Raw genomic sequence first — 21,815 nt, forward strand, 5'->3', positions numbered from 1 at the left:
GGGGATGAGGCATGTCCCAGGGCAAAGCTGCCCTTGAAGGCTCAGAGCTGTGAGTGATGTGAGCCAGTACTCCCTGGGACAACCTCTCCAACTGTGTGACCTCCAGCCAGGTGGGCAAATGATGTAGGGGAACATAAACACCAAGGTTTGTGGCCAGGGCAGTGAAAGGAATGGGGATTTTTTTTTCACTTTACTGTGGTCGTTTTCCTTAAAGTAGTGAATAAAACCAAATAACCCATCTCATACCTCCACACCTGCCTGTTTTCCTCAGCAAAATGACAGTACTCTGCATGTGTTTTCTGACCATATATTAAATCCGATTGCTGTAGGGAGAGGGAAGTAACAGCAAGTAATTTATGAGCTTATTTCATTTCCAAAATTATCCCAGTGCTCCATTGGATGAGCCAGGGGGACACCTGGGGCTTGGTAGAAACTGTGCAAAGGTAGAGAGACAGCAAGAAAACCCTTCTGCAGGTATGTGTAGTGATACAGCTGCAGGGACAGATCTGATGAGCTCGGTGGGACCCTTATGTGGGTGGCTTCCTAGGTACAGAAAGAAGAAACATTAAAAAGAAGATGTGAGCGAACACTGCTGAGAGAGGGGCCCCAGCAGAGGGCATGAACACCTTCATCTTATTAATAGTCTCTGTTTTAACCAAGAATTGGGTCACCTTGACTCTGCCTGGTGTCTGGGCTTTGCTATAGGGCAGCTCTTTAATGAAGGGCACAGCACTCCTGGAAGTGTTTCAGGGCTGAAGGAATGAAGGCTCCTGGCTTGAACCTGGAGTTGAAACAAAAATTGCTGTAGGGCTTAAACCTGTTTTTAACAAGCGTACGTAGCCTGCCAGATCTGGTGAGAGATTAGCAATTTAATTATACAGGCCTTGGCTTCCTGCTTTCCATTAAGAGCCTAAAACCCCTCTAAAGAGGCCCATTATGTTGCCTTTTTTTGCTTTTACATTAACTAGGCATTTCAGAGCAGCATAAACACAGAAGCAAGACAAGGATTCCCTTGCAGAGGTCTCAGGGGTTTCTAGCTAAGTGCCTCCTGATGGATCTGTCAGGGCTACCCAGGAGACCAAAACCTGTCACCCCGGAGTGAGCGTTAGCTTCATTTCTATTCTCAGCTCCTCGATGAGTTCAGCTTGTCCCCCACTGAACTCAACGAGGAGAGTTCAGGCTCTTCTTGGGTGGTTCGGGGACATTCAGGGAGCCAGGTAGAGCTGGCTTGCAGGCACATGGCTCTGGGGCAGAAAGCCTGGGCAGGAACCTTCGGGCACACAGGGATGCTGTAGAGGATGGCTGAGTGCTGCTTCACGTGGGGAAGAGGGGAAGAGGAGGCAGAAAGCTCCTGAGAAACACATGAGGTCCAAGCTGCTCAACTCCCAATGTCCATCTGAAGTAGTAGACAGGAGGAAGAAGTGGCAGCTGTTTTTTTTCTGTTTTTTTTTTTTTTTTTTTTTTTTCCATTTGCAGGAAGCAAATTTATTAAGGGCTGTGCTGTTGTGTAGCATAAGCAACGAGTTCCAGGCAACTGTTTTGCTCTCAAGCACTGGCTGTGGAGCATCTTCGGGTGGCCCTGCTTCACAGATGCTCTTCAGAGGTGGGAATTGACTTGTGTTACCTCCCGTGCACATAACCATTGCAGTCCTCGTGAATTGCTAACTCCATATCAACAACCCAGCCGCTGTACTCACCCGAAATCCTTACATCCTCACCAGGCACCCACTGATCCACATGGTTCAGGTCCTACCATTGTACCTATCAGAGTCTGCTTTTGCAGTAGGATTCCTGCATAGGGGGACAGATACCACGTGAATTTAATAGGCTTTTGTCCTATAAATGCCCCTATGACTCAGAAAAGTGGTGATTTCTGTGTCCTTTAAGCATTTATACATCCCCAAGGCTGAGCTGGGAAAGGATCAAATGCCAGAGCACCAGGCTGCCGCCGCCGGAGATGTTGGCTGTCTGTTTTACCTGAAATCCTTTAAAAAGCAAAGCGAGAACATCTCCTCTGCAGGCAGCACGGGAAGTGTTGTGAGGATGTAATGGAGCGTAATCAGTGACAGATTTGTCATCTCTATTCCACCCTGTAGCACTGCAGCACGGGGAGGGATTGCCGCTGATTGTTTCGGCGAAGCACTGCCATGGAGCAGATTGCTGTCTCCTCAAGTTATTTTTATGTTCTTTTAAGCCAGTTTTCAATTTGGGGACAGACAGGGAGAAAAGGGGTTCTCTCTGATCAGCCATTTGGGGTCACCCCACTTTGAGGGTCTCCCTGGGATAAGAGGAGGGTGTAAGGCGATGCAGAAGCACTGCTGGAGCTGTCAGCATCTCCTCAGTGCCTGCCTTGTGTGATCTGATCACACCTTCAGAGATAAAGCAAATTCCAGATGTGGCACCAGAAAATAATTTCCCCAGATCATAATGTCCTAATGCTTCTGGTCTGCCCACTGGAACAATCTGGGAAATTCAACTAATGCATCTTTTGATTGCTTAGGAGCATTTTGGTTGCTCCTGCCACGGTTTCCAGCTTCGTCCATGACAGAGCATCCGTGTATTTTGTGATAAAGGGGGCACAAAAAAGATGTCCTCTGGCTTTTTCTAAACTAAATGTCTTTCCTAGGACAAGTGGCAGGAGAGTGGAGTGGCTGAGCCAAGCAAGAGGGTTCCTGGTGGTCTTCCTCTTGCTGCTGGCCCTTGCCAAGGCTTTGAGGAGGGGACTCATCCCCCTGAGCTGCCGAGGCTCCCTCCAGGAGTCAGGAGAGGGAAATCCTGAAGGCCCACAACATGAGTGCCCTTATTTTGGAAGTCCTTGTTGGTCTCTGTTGACCATGAAGATCCAGACAAGGCCCCCACAAGCCAATAAAACGCCCCTTAGGGTGCCCTATGAGTGTCCCTTTGCAGGGACCAGGCTTCAGGTCATGGAGACGGGCATCCTCTGGGAGTCTCACAGTCCCTGAGCCCTTCCTGAAGCCCAGGGCCCTCCAACCAAGTTATTACCACACTAGGAGGCAAAGGAAGGGCCAGAAAAATATTTTGATCTTTGAATTTCGTAGGTGGAGTCTTTTGGTTTGGTTTTGTTTTTATTGTTGTTGCTGTTTTGTTTTGTTTTCTTTTAGCCAAAAAAATCATCCTGAGGTATGATTCATGATTTTTTAATGCCTTGGAAGTCTGCAGTGTCATTCTCCTGGTTTGGCATCCCAATTCAAAGTGAAATACATAAAGCCAAAAGAAGCATGCAAAGGAGTTTCTTGAGCTTTCATCATCTTTTTTTTTTTTTTTTTTTTTTTTTTTCTGTGAGCAGAAGCTGTCGTTTTTCAGCTGAGCAGCAGCATGTAAGAAGGAATAGAGGGAAGGGTTTGATAATAAAACGTTAAAGAGATTTTTGTTTTTATTTTCGGTGGTGTAAGGATGGAGTCTCTGTGATATCAGCTACACATTCAACAGCTGAAACTGCTTTTTGCCAGGGTTTTACAAACCCATTTGCAGTGTCCAGGTGTTAGGACGAGTAGCTAGTAGCGACTGGATGCCAGCAGTGAGAGGAGCTTTGCTTTTACACAAAACGAGGGCATGAAGAAGTACACGAGGATGCGGCGCAAGCTCCCGCGGCTCTGCAGGCCCTCACGGGTGCCGGCTGAGCTCAGGGTCCGCGCCCCCCTGCCCAAGGTGAGCTGCTGGTGTCGGGACGGAGGAGGTGGGTGCCGTGTTCGTGGATGGGAGAGGGCAGGGGAGGATTCAGTCCTGGAGTCGTGGTGGCCTCTCCCAAGGATGAAATGCTCTGAAGGCGAAGGAAGGAGGGGATGGAAAGGGGTGGGGAGGTGGGCACCTCTTCCTTGGGATGTGGAGACCTCTGGGGCATCCTCTGGCTGGATTAAATGGGAGATTGCTTTGCTGCCAGTGCTTTGAGATCGCTTTGCAGCTGAGGGAACTGGGGTTGCTTAGTCTGGAGAAGAGGAGGCTGAGGGGGGACCTCATCGCTCCCTACAGCTGCCTGAACGGAGGTTGTAATGAGGGCATCGTGTCGGTCTCTTTTCTCAGGAGACAAGTGATAGGACACAAGGAAATGGTCTCAAGTTGTCCCAGGGGAACTTTGCATTGAATTTTATGGAGGGGGTGCTTAAGCATTGGAATGGGATACACAGGGAGGTGGTGGAGTCCCCATCCCTGGAGGTATTTAGGAGAGGTGTGGACGTGGCACTGAGGGACTCGGTAGGTCAGGTTCATGGTTAGGCTCAATGATCTTGAAGGTCTTTTCCAAGCTAGCTGATTCTGTGATTTTATGATTTTATACCTGAAGTCACTTCAAATTCAAGTGGGAGACCGCAGGGGCTGCTGAGAGCAGTCAGAAAAATGTGCTCCCTCATCCCCATCTGTGGCCAGCTGAGGTGCAGGGCTCAGCTCCAGTCTGCCTCTGGGGAAGCTCTTCCTCACATTGGCTACAGAGCAGCTACATTAAAAAAGGGGTTAAAATCACTGAAAGTCTCCCTCTTCTCCTCCATCCCCAGACACCTTTACAACATTTTGTAGTGTGCATGGTTTAAAAGTTCAGGACATTGCTTCTTCTGGGGTTGTCAAGCTTTGCGAGCTAAAAACCCTTGAATCACACAGCAAGAAACACTGTAAATGCTGCTAAAGGCCCTGTCTTACCAGCAGTGCCCAGGAAAAACCCTGTCAGTGCCTGGGGGTGATTTCTGTGATCTGTGTGTGAGGTGAGTTGGAGGAGGAAGCAGGTAAGGGGACAAGCCCAGGACATCATTTGGGCACTTTCAGGTGCATTGATTTCCTCTCCTCCTCTGCTGAGAGCGTTGTAACCACTGTGCTGGGTGGATTCATTCACTTCTGCTTGTAGAATCCCTGGGAAATTCAGAGCAAGGTGGAGGGGGGTGTCCTGTGCTCTCTGGGGGAAACCCAGGAACTCAGAAGGGTGGCTGGGTGATAAAACCCCACCGTAGACATGAGGAAGTCGTGTGTGGACTCCAGTGGCACGTGGGTGAGGATGGCTGTTAGCAATGTTAAAAGATGGTAGATTTAGACTGGATATAAGGAAGAAATTCTTCACTCTGAGGGCAGTGAGGCCCTGTCCCAGGCTGCCCAGAGGAGCTGTGGCTGCCCCATCCCTGGCAGTGCCCAAGGCCAGGCTGGATGGGGCTTTGGGCAGCCTGGGCTGCTGGGAGGTGTCCCTGCCCATGGCAGGGGGTGGCACTGGGGGGGCTTTGTGGTCCCTTCCAACCCAAACCATCCTGTGATCCTGTGATTGCATGGTCACTGGGGCCCAGCCCTCACGCAGTACCAGATTTTGTAGAAATCCTAATAGCAGAATTACGGGCACACATCACAAGAGGATCGTAAATATCATTTTTAATTAACTGGCTATTCTACAGAGGAGACTTTGTGCAGTGCTGCGAGACATGGGAACAAAGTTCAGCCTGTCCCTGCTGCAGAACTCCAAATTTCCCCTTCCCCAGCCCAACACCAGCAAACAGATGTGCTCTGTGCCTCCTATTTATGCGCTCCCAAGAAATTAACACCCTGTTAAGCTACACAATGCAGCACATTTATTTTTATTTCACTGTACTGCAGCTTTTCAATGTTAACTCTGTACTATTTCTTACTGGAAGCAAATCCAATCTAGCACCAAGGGTTGCTTAAATTATTGGCCTAGGAGGCGATGAATTGCATGCAGCAGAAATAGTACCTATAGCTTAAGATAAAGCATCTTCCAAGCAGCAAAGCCCAGTGTTTGCTTCAGGTGCAAGAGGAAAAGGACAGAGGAAGAAGATTTAACTTCCAAATACCTGAAGCTGAGACTGCGATTTGTCTGCAGACCCATTTTAAGGCAACAAACAGCTATATTTATATCTCCTGAATGTGCCTATTATTTCAAGATCTCACCCAAATGAGTGCAAGCGACATGACAAAGCAGCACTGTAGGGAGCCAAAAAATGTATAAAAAGCAATTGATCCATTATAGATGCAGTCTCGGGCAAGCTCAGTCTATTTTTAATCATTTTAATAATGCAGCTGATTTGCTGTATCAAGGAGGGGAGCTGAAGAGGGACCCCAGCGAGCTAAATAATCCAGTGGGACATGGAATGGTGAGGCTGAGGTAAATAGGATTAGAAAAAGGGACGTTGTATGGTGTTTCTACATTAATTGCATTGCAGAACTTGCTGAGATTTGGGTATACTTTAGACTAACCAAGGTAGAGGTCTTGATTTCTCCATGTTCTCCATGTTCTCCATGAGCACAGCCCTCTTCGTCTTGCTAAAACAGCCAAGACTCATCTGAGCATCACCCACTCAGCTCGCCCGTGCAGCAGATGAAAGGACCACACTGCCCTCCATCTGCGTGGCCCAGGGGGAAGTCTGAAAGAGAGAAAAGTTGAGGTTTTTCCCTCCCTTCCCCAGAGTGGCCTTTAAAGGAGAGTGGATGTGAGAAGGACAAGAGACAGACGCCTACTAGCCAAAACGATGGCTTTCGGGGCACTCAGTTAAAACACGAAAATAAAACAATGTCTTAGCTCCAGACAGCGGTGTGGGGCCAACGAGGGAAGGAGGGACCACCCAGTGAGGAGAGAGCAATGCAAGGGGGGTGGTGAAAAAAGACAGAGAGCAGCAGCCATGCCCAGGGAGGAGATGAGATGCTGGCTACATGCAGCAACAATAAAACAGAAATTATAGCTCAGATTTTGAAGCTAGAAAGCCGGGCACCGCACTGCACCTGGGATTCTTCAGGGTGATCCAGGACTCCATTTCACTGAAGCTGGCTTCATAAAACAGACAGAAATGTCCATGCTCGAGGCTGTGAAAAGGCTGGGGTGAGCCTTGATGCTAAACCTGCAGGAGTTAGCTCGACTCCACTCATCTTTTCCTTTCTTTCTAATACCTCAGGGCTGCTGGCGCTCCCCATCTGGGGACTGTCTTATAAAAACGTTTATCTTGTTGTCGTGTGGAAGCGGCATTTTTCCTCCGTTATGGAGTTATGTCAATCCCACTGCGGGCGAGAGGTCAGGAATGGGACTCCCACGCTCATTCTTCATCTGGCAGCGCTGGCCAGCCCTGGCCTGGCAAAGCCTTCTGCTGCAAAAAATGAGGGGATGGACGGCCACGTGGGGTCTCAGGTGGCCCCAAACCACCCAGTGCTGCCATGTGTACCTGCAGTCTTGGTCCATGCAGCTGAGGAAAGGAATCTTTGTCACAGGTTGCCATCACCTGTGCTCAGCCCCTTTATCCACAGGTTCACATGGTAACTTTGCCAGCTCCCAATACGGCCACGAGCCAAGGTAGCTTCACCTCCATGGACTGCCATCACTTTGGGAGAACGGGAAGACTTATAAATAAAGAGAAATAAACATACATAAACACCTCTTTAAAATACGATAAAAAATAAATAAAATAAAATAAAATAAAATAAAATAAAATAAAATAAAATAAAATAAAATAAAATAAAATAAAATAAAATAAAATAAAATAAAATAAAATAAAATAAAATAAAATAAAATAAAATAAAACAAAACAAAACACTATTTTTTTGTAGATATTACAGCAGTAATATCTGAGTGCCTGGTATTTTCGTGGAGTTTCTGACATTTCTGTCTTTTGGGGGCCAAAGTTCTTCATTGAGAACTTTGGAGAATTGGCTTAGGCATTGAGGAAAATTCATAATAAATTTGGGGCAGCATCTCATATGGAGCTGAAACTCGAGAGCAGTTGTACTGGTTCAGAGCAAAGATCCAGTGTTTTGTCTCCAGCAGTGTCCGTGTGTAATGCAGAGAGAAGATTGGAAAAACCATGAGATATTTTCCCTGAATATTCTCCCACCTTCCAAATGTTTCCACTCAGGGACCTCCTATGTTGGATGTAGCCTCTAGATATCCAACATCCCTCCATGGATTTATCATCCTTTAATTTCTCCAGCCTTTTTCTGAACCCAGATAAAATATTGCATCCTTGCTGTTCTTTGGCAAGGAATACCACAGATCAGCTATTAGCTGTCTTTGAATCACTTCCTTTAATTTGTTATAAGCATGGCTCCTGCCAGCTTCATTTGATGCACCCTTATTCTTGTATTGGAAGAAATAGTGAACAGTCAATCCCTGTTCATCTTCTCCATGCTGCTCACCATCATTCAGTTGTTCTCCTTCATTTCTTTTTCAGGCATTTTTTTCCCAGACGAAAGCCCACATTGATTGCTTACTTAGTCATTTCTTTATAGGGACAATTTTTTAACTTTGAATCATCTTTACTGGCCTTCCTTGAATCACCTCTATTGTCACTATATCATTTCTGGAGATAAAGGGGTCAGGAGACACAATTTAAGATGTGAGTGAACCCTGGTTTTATTCAGTGTATTCAGTGGCACGATAATGTTCTCTCTTTTGCTTGCCCCTTGGTAATTGTTAATATTTAATTTGCTGATTCCACCACTACTGAGCAATGAACTGACATTTCATAGAACTATTATATCTCAATATCTTATTCCTAAGTGAGCCCAGAGCCCATAATTTTTATATGTGAAGTTCAGAGCATTTTTCCTTCCGTGAACATTACTTCAAGTTTGGCTACATTAAATTTAATTTGCTGTTTTATTGCTCATTCACTTAGACTCATCAGATCTTGCTGCAGGCCTTTGTCCTTGCTACCTTGAATATCATGGTGTCATCTTAAAACTGTGCTCCCTCATTGCTTGTACCCTTTCTGAGATAGCGCAGCACATGTTCCAGCCCAGATCCCTGCAGAAACCAAAAGGACATCTCCTTGTTGCCTTAATTGCACAAACTCAAGGTTCACAGGAATCTTCTTCTGGAGATATCGTCATAGCTAGACCCACTCTTCAGATCAATTTGTTGCACTTCATCCTGAAGCCCAGCTGATATTTGATGCCTCCAGACGAGCCTTTGATGAAGCGTTGGGTTAATACATTCATTGGAAAACCAAGGCTTTCAGCTGACTTTGAAAACTACTGCAGGACGAGGTTGACTTCCAGCTCCCTGAGCCATGATGAAGGCAGATGGCTGTATCCTTGGCCAGCTGGAGCCTACTACAAGTCACCATTAGTTCCAGATTCAGAGAATGACTGCAATCCACCTGGAGGTGTCAGGTTGATGGGTTCCTAAAGCCAAGGTCTTGTGTGGGAGGAAAGCAGGATCTGGAAGGAGGGTTTGGGAAGCTTGGTGTTTTCCAGTCATCCAAGTTGATTAAGAGGATGGGACCTCTGTCTTCACCTTCCCCAAATGGAACAGCTTCACGTTTTGTTGCAGCAGACCTATTTACTCTGAACAGGACAGAGCATAGAAAATCCTGTGTAGGAGACCAAACAGACATCTTCAAAACCCCACCTTGATTATTTAAAGTAGGGAAGTTCAGAAATGTTCTCTGCTACTCAAGTAGAGCCACGGCCTGTCGTGCTACAGCTGACCTGCTATACTGTCCCACTCCCACGGGCTGGAAAAGTGTCCCATTTTCTTTATAGTGGCTGGTATAGTGCTATGTACAGTGCTATGACACAGCCAGGACTGGTGACCCCAACTGGCCAAAGGGATATTCCATACCATATGGTGTCATGATGAACAGCAAACATGGGGAGAGGTGTCGTGCATGTCCACAATCCACATTTACTGAGGACTTTAACCCTTATTAAATCAGTGGAGGCGATCCAGGGTCCTTTCTCTAGAGGTCTCCATGACCAATGAGCCTCATACAAGGACAATTTGCCTGTTCTCCTCCCCAAACTCCATCTTTGAAAGCTGGACCAGCCCAAACATGGTATCCTGGGACTAATTAGGCTCAGATCTGCTCTTTAACCCTTTCTTAGCAGCTTGTGGCTTAACTCACTAAATTTTGTGCTAGCACCACTGTCTTTGCAAGCCAACACTTGAGCAATCAGATACAGAGTGACTTTTTCCTACCATCACCAATCACCTCCACCTCTAAAACTGCCCTAAGAAAACAAACTGTGTCCCCACATAACATTTCAGCTTTGAAAAATAGCATATTTTGCTGAATTCTCATTTTGGCAATAATGTTCCAGTAGTCACCACTTTTTAGCTCTCTTCTGGTATCTTATTCCCAAATGGTAGAAGAAAACTAGGAAGGAAGTGAAAGGAAAATGTGGGTGTAGAAGAACATCCTGTTCTGCACAAATACCCTGGTGTGTTGTCAGATGGATACTCTGCTTTAAATAGAAGAGGTCTCATGCTCACAAAGGCCAAAATAATAAATTCTCAGGAATTAGCAAAGATGGAAATAGTGATTTTTTTAAAGAAACTGTTCAGATTTACTGCATTAAAGAATCACCCAAGTTAGAGCTTCTCACTATCACATGCAATCTCATTTATGTCTACCTATAATGCAATGCACACACGCACAGTAGGTTTAGGAATAATCCCCAGGGAACTCAGTTAAATTCCGTTTGTTTTTATTGTATTTAAGTGGCTGTTTCCATATAGAGGTCATTTGGGGTAAAACAAGTTAAAATGAGAGTTTGTAGGCAGCCGACAGGACAGATTCAGAGGTCCCTGAGAACTGATATGTGTGAAAAAGTTCTGTTTAGATCCATTTGATCCATTTTTGTGATTCTTATTTCTGCTGTCTACAATGTTGTTGGTTTTTTTTTTTGCCCTTTTTTTTTTTTTTTAACCAAAGCACTGTTTCAGCTGTTACTACAACAAGGAGGCAAACTCTTCTCATCTTCTGCACATTTTCTTGAATTTAGTCCGTTCCCCCATTGTGCTTTGCTATGAACCTGAAACTTGTATTGGAATTTGAAGAAAAAACAGAAAGTGATATGCCCTTGGGTACAACATACCCTGCTGTATAGGATTTAGGAAAATTCCACAGAACTTACTTCAACAAAGCAACTTTTTCCACCGACACCCTTTTCTACAAATTTCTGACCATTGCTGAAGACAGTTAATATGGATCAGCAGGAGAACTGCTATGCTGAATATTGCAACTGCAAGAGTCCAAGAGCTGGTGTATCTCAGAGAGAATCATCTCTCTGTTATTTACTGGTGTGATAATGGGAAGGCCAGGTCATGTAGAGCTCAGCGTGAACCCCTTCATCCTCCTTGTCATCACCAGCAGCCCACGTGGTGCTTTTAGTGCCAGGTGTTTCTGGAGTGGGAGTCAGGGGAGGCATTATGTGAGCCCTAAAGCCACTTTCCTTTGCCTGACACTGCGTTCTCCATTGGTTATGAAATAATCTTGAAATTCATCTTTGTGAAGAGAAAAATGGGCCTGTGTTTGTGTCAAAGGATCTGTCACGTGGACCCTGCATTCTGGCCCTGGAAGATGTCCCCTGCTGTTTGTCTCTGTGGCCAACACAACGCAGACAGAGGGACAGCCAAGGGGAACGAGTGACATGGTTGCCCTGTGCTATTGCACAGCGAGATACTACAGAGAAAGATCTTTAGCCTCATATTTCAGTATTTAACACACGGCCTTTGTGCAATAAGTGAAGGGTGTGGGGAGGGAAGAAGTGATCACATGCTTGGTCCCAGTACGGTTCTTGTTGTGGTTGGACTGGTCGGACAGTAGTACCAGTTAGGGGCAGACAAATGCATGATTCAGTCCTGGTGGACCTCTGTTAACTCGTATTGACCCAGCCTGATCACTGCTTGTTGTGGAGCAGAAATAGGGTCATGCAGAAGGAAGCCAGGAGCCCTTGCACCCAGCCTGCTTTCCCAGCTGGCTCGTGTAGAAACTCTGGAAGCTTCCTGGGATCTCTGAATTTCCATGGATGTCAGGTGAGACAAAAGCTTACCATCAGCCTGGTCTTCTTCTGGAAATACTTTCTATAGAACAGAGCACATGAAATCCTGTTTGCAGGGAAACCTACACGGCCCCTTGCATGCCAGCTCCCTCACCAGCATCCTGCGTTGTGGTCCCCTGAATTTCAACCGCCTCCACCATAACACCCTCCCAACCCATTTCTTTGTGTTTTACTCATTAAAACACCCCTTTGCTCAGACTGGCAAAGATAAGCACTTTGTGAAAGCTTTAATGAAAGGGCGTCACGTGCGTGATGAACAGGCTCTCCCTGCAGCAGACAAGCGTCCCGTGCTTGGTTTATTTCTGGAGCAGCTAACCTATTATCTGATGCAGGGCCTTGTGTGGATGAGAGCTGGTCCACCCGGAAAATGAATTACGTGCCCTTCTTTGCTATTGAAACTATCCATCATATTGCGTCCCAAATGGTCTATCATGTCGTTGTCTAGTAAAACTCAGCCATCAAAGGCAGCTCCTGTTTGGATGCTGATGCTGGATGTCTGAAAACGTGATTTCAGCTATAACTCTGAGAACATTTACTTGAAATTTATGACTTGAGGTCCCTCTAAGCTCCATCAACTCTATCCATCTCACACCTTTATAAATAATACTGATCTTCAATTTCTGAAACCTGTAGGGCAGCCTTCTGTGGTTTGTTTGGTTTTTTTTTCCTTTTTTTTTTTTTTCCTGGTGTCTGGAATACATCACGTGCAAGATTTCACTCTGAGATTTCAGACTCTGTGTGTACTTACTAAACAAATATAAAAGACTTTGGCAGAGGAATGTGGACACCGTGGAGGGCAGTTTGGTGAATTTGGCCCTGCCTGGGACCCAGGAGATTTCAGCACCACTCCTTGCCATACCAAGACTTTCAGTATTTATCCTTTTTGTGCCTCAGTTTCCCTTCTATTCGGTTCCCAGCCAGCATTAACCAAAATCCTTGAAGTGTTCCCGTTGGGTTTAGCTTTGGTTGGACCAGGTCCACCAGCACCTTTCTGCTCCATGAGGCGCTGTGAGAGGTAGAGATGAGAAGTGCTAAGTAAGCAGCGGTGTCACCTCTTCTCCATTGACTTAAGCAGGAGCAGATGTGTGGAGGAGGACCAAGAACTCAGGATCACGCCTTAAACTTCCCACAAATACAGTAAGAGGAACGCTCTGACCCCGAGAAGTGCTCTGCATCCTGCACGGGGATGCGGTGAGGTTTGGAGGACATTTTGGAGGGGGTGCCAGGGAGTTTGCAGAGCCCGACCCTGTAGGATTATGTGAGGTTATTCCCCTTTGTACGTAACCCCAGCCGTCACCACAGCACTTACTGTAGTCTGATGCCTTGGGGAGCTGGTAAGGGGATCTATTAATACTCTTAGGAAAAAATTAGCATCCAAACAACTTTTGTTTCCTTGTTTTTTACACGTCTGTGCTCCCCTCTGTCACTAGCTACAGCGCAGAGCCTGATAGGCGCTGACAAAGAGCTATTGATGGGGAGCTTGTGTGAATTGGCCCAGCGCTGGTCACAGCCAACTTCTGTGGGACCTGCTGCCCCCGTCCTACAATACGCTCCAGTGTGTTGAGCCATTTGTGAAAGGTCAGAAATGAACAGAGAAATGGACTGGAGTCAAAAACAAGTAGTCCTATAAATATCAGTCATAGTCAAAGGCGGTTTATTCCATTCCTCCCCTCGCTCTCCCTCTGTGTGCGTCTCTCCCTCCCTCTGTTGTGGTTTCCCAGATATAACTCCATGTTTCTGACTGTGAAGCTCTGAAGGGGAAGCAGCACGCACGCTGCAGCTTCTGCTCCCATTTCGCACACATGGAATAAGCCTCGGTCCTGCGAGCAGGACTGGCAGCCGGCACGGAGTCCAGCCATCAGCTGCACTCAGATGCTGTGTTTTGATTTCTCGGATTGTCTTTATCTGTGAGAAAACTCATTTGCTGCAGCTTGAGAGTTAGCTTTGGCCACGGGCAGCTTGGATTGGGACTCCTGAGGGCTCTTCTCTGGCCGGAGCGAACGTTTGACTTCACAATGACTTTAGCAGCTAAATTAGAGGATATTGAAGTGACGCTGGAGCACCTACTAATGGATGTGTTCGTAAGTAAGCTACAATTTCCTATTTAAAGCGGGATGCTAGCAATCCAGAAGGCAGCATACAAATTTAATGGTGTGTCCAAGTGTTGCATTGGCTTCGTTCCTTCACGTTTCCTGATAAACCGTGCGTCCCACACCAGCAGTGTGCTGTGGTACAGCTAAAGGGTCTACCACAAGGGGTAATATGTAAAACTGGAGCAGTGTGACTCCAGGGCAGGATGCATTTTGCATTGGTTTTGTGCATCATTGACAACATTGATGAAGCACATAAAAAGGAGGAGAGATCTGGTCAGAACAGTTTGAGGAAGGTCTCTGTAAAAGAAGTGCACTGACAGAACTTTAACCTATGGACAGCTTGGCATCAAGTATCTTTGGCTTTAGTTTTTTAATAGTTATTAAATTCTTTTTCTGGTTATAGTTTTGGGTTAGTTTTGAAAGAGATGAAGGAACAAGCGTAAGTCTTTTCATTAAAATCAAGTTTATTCCTCCTGGGTATGCCACACACTTTAAACTGCTGTTAATCTAAAATTGCTTCCTAGAAATCATTAAAGCTCAGTGAAGCGATGTATGACTTTCTTCTGCACATCTGAGATAAGAATCTGTCTCTATAATCTCTTTTTAAAAGTTTCTTAAAAATACTGAAACATTTCAAAAGAGATTCCCGATTTTTCAAACACATCTTGGTGGTGTTTGCCATAGCCGGAGTCAGCTAAGTTTTGGAAGTTTTTGGAGGGATTGTGGGGGGGAAACAATGATGAGGGGTTGTCAGGTCCTTTATCTCCTTCAAAAAAGTCATGCCAAGGTAATCTGGACACTTTGTAAATTCAAGTTATTAAAAAAAAAAGAAGGCAATGGCATTCTGAATTTTCAAAAGAGTTCATTTTGGCACCTTTTAAATGAAATGCCTCAGATTTCAGGGTCTACTGATAAGGAATCTTAGGCATCAACCACAAAAGCAAAAAACAGGAGAGCCTGCCAGCTTTACAGCCTGTGGTCCAGCTACTAAAGTGCCCATCTGTGCTGGGGGAGAAAGGGATTCAAGCCCCTCTGTGCTGACATCTCCCCACAGTCCTTTGGGAGTGCCCTGTCCCCTGTCCCATAGGTTGCTGAGATGGGGGCAGAGGAAAACACCTGGGGCTGCCCTGTCTAAGCCTCTCTGTAGGGTACAAAACACTAAAATGTTCCTTGGGCTATAAGATATGAATCAATTTAAAGCCTTTTTACCATTTTCCCCAGCAAAGGGTACCATGCATGCTAGAGAAAATTCCTAAGAGTGTAAATCCCCGTGGCAGGCAAAGATTTAATGTTCACATCTCGTGACAGCAGCACACTGTGAGAGATTCTCTGTGTGGAGAGGGGATGATGCTTTCTTTGGACTATTGCAGTTGCTGTAGAATGAGCTTGGCACCACGATGCCTCTTGTTCTATTTGTCGCTTGGCATCACTTTGTCAAGCTGAGTGCTTGAAGCTTGGAAGAGTGAGAGCCCTGTCCTCTATGGGTCAGGTGCCATTGAACAGTGGGTGCTTAAAGGCATTTTATTGCCGGGTAGGATCTGAGAGACTGCCAAGATCTGGGAACCTGAGGATGACTGAATTGATTGAGGCCAGTGAGAGCCAAAGCTGCAATGCTCCATGTGTGTGGTTGTGTTTGAAGGGCAAGAAAAGCCTCCTGCTCTGCTGGGAGCCACCCAACCCTATAGGAGAGGTCATAGGGAGTTTTTCCTTCATGTCCCATCATCCACAGAGTTTCAGAGCTGGGTCTAGGTTTTGGCCATTCTTATGTCTACATGTTATTTCCACCCAAATGTCTTCCTCATGTTTTGTTTGTTTTGGTTTTTGTTTTGGTTTATGTTTTTTTTTTTTTTCTCTTTTTCTTTGCTTGCTTGTTTTTCTGTAATGAGGATACAGAAGACCGAAGTAAAGCATGGGCTAAATTCTCCAGGTGGCTTCAGTCCATGAAACCAATGGATCTCTTCTCAGGTTGTGTTTTGAACTAGATATGCAATATTTAACTATGTGATTCCAGAAACCCAAAGACACGTCCCCAGCTGGGACACTGCTGTCACAGCTGAGACAGTGATGAAGGGACATTGTGCCATGTGTCGTGTGGTGCCATGCTGCACTGCATCGGAGCCCCCAGCTGGCTCTGGAAGAGCTGGGGTGTGTGTCAGAGCAGCATTGTGCAGGGACACAGTGCAGTAGTGTCAGCTCTGGGCTTCTTCACCCCACTTGTCCCCCTACAGAGGCTGAGGCTTTATGATTTAGCAGTGGTAGCACATCCAGACTTCATGGCTCACTTTGGGTATCAGGGCTGTGAATCTAATCTAGCCTGTAGGCAAATCAAGAAAATAAGATTTCCCTGAGGAGCAATCATGTTTTCCACTGCCTGGGTTCTTCTAAAAATTACTCAGGAGCTAAAGCAGGAAGAATTTTGGATAATTGAGACCAAATATTGCAAATGGAGATTCATTCTCCCTGGCACGATCAGGCACGACCTTTAGGCTTTACTCATGCATTGCTTTGCCTTGTGGCTGTGTCTGATCTTAAACCCCCTGTCCACTGAGTGATGCTAAAAGCAATATCTACAACTGGGTAGAGAACAGAAAATATGAAATTCAGTACGAAGGAAGGGCAAAACATAAAGCTGTGACTATGATAGCTCATTCCAGTCACCCAGTTCAGCAGAGGTCACTGATCCATTACCAAGCACCTTGCTACCACCAGCAAGGCTAATACCTGGGTTAGGAGCATGGGGCCAGACCAGCTGCAGGCAGGTGGACTGCCAGGTGACAGGAGCCTCCTGGGCATGATCTCAAAGGCTGCTCCACACCGTGCATCTTTGTCCATGTGAGCTTTATTGCTGACAGAGTGGAGTGATCTATCACCATAATGTTCCTCTTCCAATTCTCCGGTGCCCTCCATTGCTCTGAACCAAGCAATTACTTATGAAACTGGGAAACTGTGGTCTGTGAAGTCTTGTCTTGTCTTCCTTTTTTTTTTTATCCTTTTTTTTTTATCCTTTTTTTTTTTTTATCCTTTGAAGAAAATTAGTTTTAATGATCATTGCACCACAGGGCCAGTGACCATTGACAAAACCTGCTTTAACAGCTTGTACCAAGCTCATTTTATCACAGTGTAGAAAGAAAGGCTACAGCAGACAATAAAAGAGAAGCAACCACTGGTTTCTAAAGAAACCGAGCCCTAGCTCAGCTCAGACTAACCCACCTTGATGTGATTTGGCTTCAGCAAGAACACAGACTGAAGAAATGCTACAGGGTTTGGGCAGTTTTACTCTGCACAAGGTTTTTAGCTAAGTGCTCCTGCAAGAACTCACCTGGAGTGAATTCATCAGAGTTTCAGAGTAAGGATGGCAAGCCTTGGCAGCAAATACATTTAATGTTTCCCCTGGGATTTGCATCCCGATGGCATGAGCTGCTGCTTCCTTCCAGGACATGGTGTACTCGCCGTGCTGTCAGCCCGCTATCAGGAAGGCAGCTGTTGCTGCACTGACACTTCCTTTCCTCCATTAATAAAGGGTGTCGGAGAGCTTTGCTGGCCTCTACAAGATGAGATAAAAGGGAAGCCTCTGACATGACATTTCTTAATTAGCTGTCATCACCGGCGGGCTGCCACCGAGCTGCTTGGACTTGGCTGCCTCCACAAACCCAGCCAAGGAGCCGGGGCCAAAGCAGGGAGGTGGTGTGGGGACAAGCTCAGCAGGTCCCTCGGGTTTGCTAAGGAGAAAAGGGGTCTGGGTAAGAAATAGGGGCTCCGACTGCTTATTTCACTGCTTGCAAAAGTTGTCCATGAGCCAAACCCTCGTCACCCCTGGACTGGCTAATTATTGCCATGTGATCTGTGAATGGAGACCTCAGGTGAGGTTATAGCAAAGCAGCAATCTCTTCTCCCAAGCAACAAGCGATAGAACAAGAGAAAATGGCCTCAAGATGCACCAGAGGGGGGTTAATTTGGATATTAGGAAAAAAAAAATCTTCACTGAAAGGGTTGCGAGGCATTGGAACAGGCTGCCCAGGGAAGTGGTTGAGTCACCATCCCTGGAGGTGGGCAATGTGTTTCCAATGGTTTATAGGGTCTTAGATACCATCCAAATGCAACCAAGCCTGCCAAACCCACAATACTCTCCATCCATATTCCTGTAGCTACCTATTCCCACAGCCAACCAGCCACTCAGCCTTCCTCTCACCACAATCCACAGGTTACATATATATAATCCACATATACATATGTCTCTATATAGATATAGAACATGCTTAAATATATAGGAGGCTACTTCATGAAAATAACATTCATGAGGGCTTCCTGGCATGTGGCAGGGCTGTGGTTGCCTTGCTCTGGGTGGATGTAGCCACCAGGGCTGGAAGAAAACAACTGATTAGTGATGCTCCGGCCTCCTCCATCACCCTGGGAAACAGCTGTTCTTCTCCCTTCCAACAAAATAACAAAGATATGAAGCTTAATATCTGTTTCTAATCTCATAATTTAGTCAGAGGAAGTCAGAGGAAAATACCTGGAATGCTGCAAGTAGTTTGGCTCATTCTTCTGACAGATAGTTGTGAATGGGAACTGAGCTCTGATTCAAACTCCTGTCTTCAGCCAGATCTTAAGTTGTTTGTTTGAAGGAGCAGGCATCAAACCCGAACCCTGAAGAGTCCAAAATGAGGCTCAGCTCCCTTGACAAGAGTAGTGCTAAGAGGAGGCAAGGCTCCGTGGCACACCTTGGCAATGGGGATGTCACCACAAGACAGACAAAGCCACCACATCCCAGCAAGGATTTGGGGAGTCCACTACCTAGGCCCATGTATTGCAGCCCCTGAACTGTCAAGGAAGGGACATTTAAGTGACGTGGCATTTAGTAACAACACAGAAGTTGCAACAAAAAACAGTTATGATAAGATCCAACTCTTTTCCTCATCACTTTACAGACAGGGAACCAAACAGAAGGATACAAAGAAAGATCATCAGCAACTTTCTCCCCTGTCCCACATTAAAAAAGGGAGTAGAAATCTGACTTTGATAATCCCGTTGTGGTGGTTTGTTCCCTTCCAACTGTAACACTTCACCACAACTGCAGAATAATCCAAACTGGCCAGGTCTGGGGTGCACATCTCTGGTGCCAAGGACAAAGTGTGTGCCTTTGCATCTAGTCCGAGCATCTCTGGCATAGGGAGGTGTTATTCTTTGTCCATTCTTGTGGTGGTTACACCATTAAACTTGATATTTTCTCACATCATCAACACTGGTAAACAAGAGTCATTCTCATAGTCAGTATGGGCAATCTGGGGTAAAGAAGGGTGTAAAAAGGTGGTTGCTTCAGCCACCAAGTGGACCCTGCACACAGCATTCGTCCTCCCTGTTGTAACCAAACAAATGTTCCTGAATTTACTATCATCTCCCAGCGTCTGTGCTACATTGTTCTTAATAACCAATGCAATAATAAGACATTATTAATTTGTGAAGTGATTCATTAACCTCCATCACAGGAATAAATTGTGTGGCTTTGCTAGGCTGCTAGGACTTGCTAATCAAAGAGCAAGCAGCAAGTTTGTACTTGGAGCAGGCACAAATCATGCATAAAGCAAACATGTGTGCTAACCTCACCCTCTACAATGTAATGGGCATTTCTCTCTGGCAACTACAGCATCCTCCAATTTATCCTCAGCATCTGGTTTGCAGGAGATGAAAAGCCTGAATTTTGCCAGTCTCTTGACCTGTATTGAAAGTAGAGTTTGTTCAACAATATTGTGACATTAAAAGGTTCCCCTTAGGAAAATGTTCATGAGGATTTGTTCAGAGAGACACTTCTGAACATGAGAATATTAAAATGATCATACCAAGTCTCTCCAATAAATCTAGTCCAGCATTGTGTTGTGGGCAGCAGCCAACATCAGGTGCCCACAGATGAATGTAAGAGCAGGGCCAGCACATAGCCATAGGCTCCACAGTCATCATCCAACCACCAGTTGTGTGCATTCAGGGGCTTCCTGACCCAGAAATGGTGTCTTTGGACTCAGCAACCCACTGTAGATATTCCTTTATGAATCTGCAAAGTGATTTTTTGAACACGGTCCAGGGATGTGAGTTACGAGGCACAGCTGCCACGGAGAGCTCTGGAGCAGAAGAAAAGCCGCAGTGTTGTGCTGCAGCCCTGTGAACAGTGCAGTCAACTGCAGAAAACTCCTAGCCTCACCCTCACTTGAGTCAGGTCATGCTGCTGGCCCTCAGAAACCCTCTGAGGAACAGAAGAGCTTTGTGGGGCAGTCCAGGCTTGCTTGCCTGCACTGAACAACGCACAGAAAGAATGATGGTGAGAATGAAGGGCTGGGAGTCAAGGTTTGTCAATGCCAGCAAGGATAGGAAAGGCAAGGAAATTAAATACGGCAGAACTTCTGATAGCTGGGAGACGCAGATCAAGAGTGGCCAGCTACCAAACTTATTCTGTAATCAGTGAGACTTTTACTTATCATCTGTACCCCGCTCATGCAGGCAGCTGAAGTAGGTATGATTCCTTAAGCCTTGCTAGTGCCCATTTCTCCTCACTGATGACAAGAGGAGTGCAGACAACAAGCTCAGATGAAGGCAGCCAAATCTAGAGGAGGTAAATGCCACTCCAGATGTCCCTTACAACTGAGGTAGGGTGCTGTTACCACTGGAAGGCATAGAAAAGCTAAAAAAAAAGAGTTAGAGGGAGAGACTCCAGGACCAGACCAGAGAGCCAGACAAACTTTTCACAATTCTTCATCATCCATATAAGTCTACAAAGCACAGAATATGATCAATTCTTTTTATATTTTGCCAGTGTTATCAGTTCCTCCTTCAGCTTTGTGCAAACAAAGTGTTCTCCTCACGCAGAGAAAAACTGTCTTTACTCCATGCCTGCAAGATCTCAGCTACAAACAAAATTTGCCTGAAAGGCTGCTTACCAGTTCTGATAAGGTTTAAAAAAACTCCTGAAGTCACCCAGGAGTCTTCCACTTTCCTCCTTTCTTTAGGGATGTGATGGCCTCTCTTCTGTCCACATGCTTTTCTCTGGGGGCACCAATGTTCTCCTTACTTCACAAGCACTTCCCTGCAATATATTACAATTAATCAAAGCGATATAGCAAGAACGAAGTTTGAAAAGAAAAAGAAAATCACACAGCACAAAGAGGCATTTATCTTCCCCGTGTTTGACACAGTCCATATGCCACGGGTCCTGTTTAAGACTTGCATCTAGCTCCAGGCTGAGTACCTCCCATGCTGTGCCGCGCAAACCCCAATTTCTCCAGGAACTGAAGCAAATCAGCAGTGCTGAACACCACATTTAATAACCCACTAGCATTTTAGGACTTGGTGCTGAGATGCACCGAGCATCTGCATGTTCCCCTGTAGTCTCTGGGATGTGCGAAGTCTTTAGAGCAGATCCCTGACAGAAATATTTCAAAGTCCCAGCTGAGTGCACGACTGCTATCCTGTGCATTGCATCCAGCCTCTGCTGCACATCCACGATGTGGGAATGTCGGGTCGCTGCCAAATATCTCTTCTGTTGTTTACACAAGCCCTGGAAGTCAGCGGCGGCCCCTCCGATCCCTTGGTGATGTTTACAGGGGCGTATCTCCGGGGTAGTGGGGTCAGGCGAGCTCCCTCCCTAATTAATTACTGCCCCTCTGAGTGGTGTGGGAAAAGAGCCGACCTGCCGGCACACCAAAACACAAGGGAAATGTCCTTCCATCCAGCAGAGGCCCCGCTTGCTGTCTGCTGCTCGTCTTCTGGCCGGGGTTTGCCCGCAGCCCATACATCTGGGTGCATGGAGGCTGGGGCCACTTTCCCCTACGCAAGGTCTGTGCATGGGGCGGTGAGTGGGGAGGATAAGAGGGGCCAAAGCTGCTCCCAGAGCAGCAGGGGAAGGGGAAGGGTGCAGATTTCAGTGCCCCCTTTCCTTAAGACTTCCTTCTGGAGTGTCTA

At 46.1% G+C, this 21,815-nt stretch overlaps 1 protein-coding gene across 4 annotated transcripts in view; it reads left to right on the forward strand.

Annotated features, from left to right (window-relative positions):
• Positions 1-21,815, forward strand: part of FRMD4A (FERM domain containing 4A) — a 346,642-nt gene that overhangs the window by 136,915 nt on the left and 187,912 nt on the right. The window contains exon 1 of one of the 4 annotated variants that reach the window (XM_068669998.1): positions 3,559-3,669. The exons of 2 other annotated variants lie outside the window; for them this stretch is intronic. In XM_068669998.1, coding sequence (XP_068526099.1) covers positions 3,574-3,669 — 96 coding nt within the window. In that variant the 5' untranslated portion in view covers positions 3,559-3,573. Of the gene's footprint in view, positions 1-3,558; positions 3,670-13,463; positions 13,857-21,815 lie in introns of those variants that run through there. One more of the 4 variants, XM_068670000.1, reaches the window with a different exon arrangement.

The sequence above is a fragment of the Anas acuta genome, chromosome 1 (genome assembly GCF_963932015.1).
Source record: "Anas acuta chromosome 1, bAnaAcu1.1, whole genome shotgun sequence".
Lineage (NCBI taxonomy): Eukaryota > Metazoa > Chordata > Aves > Anseriformes > Anatidae > Anas > Anas acuta.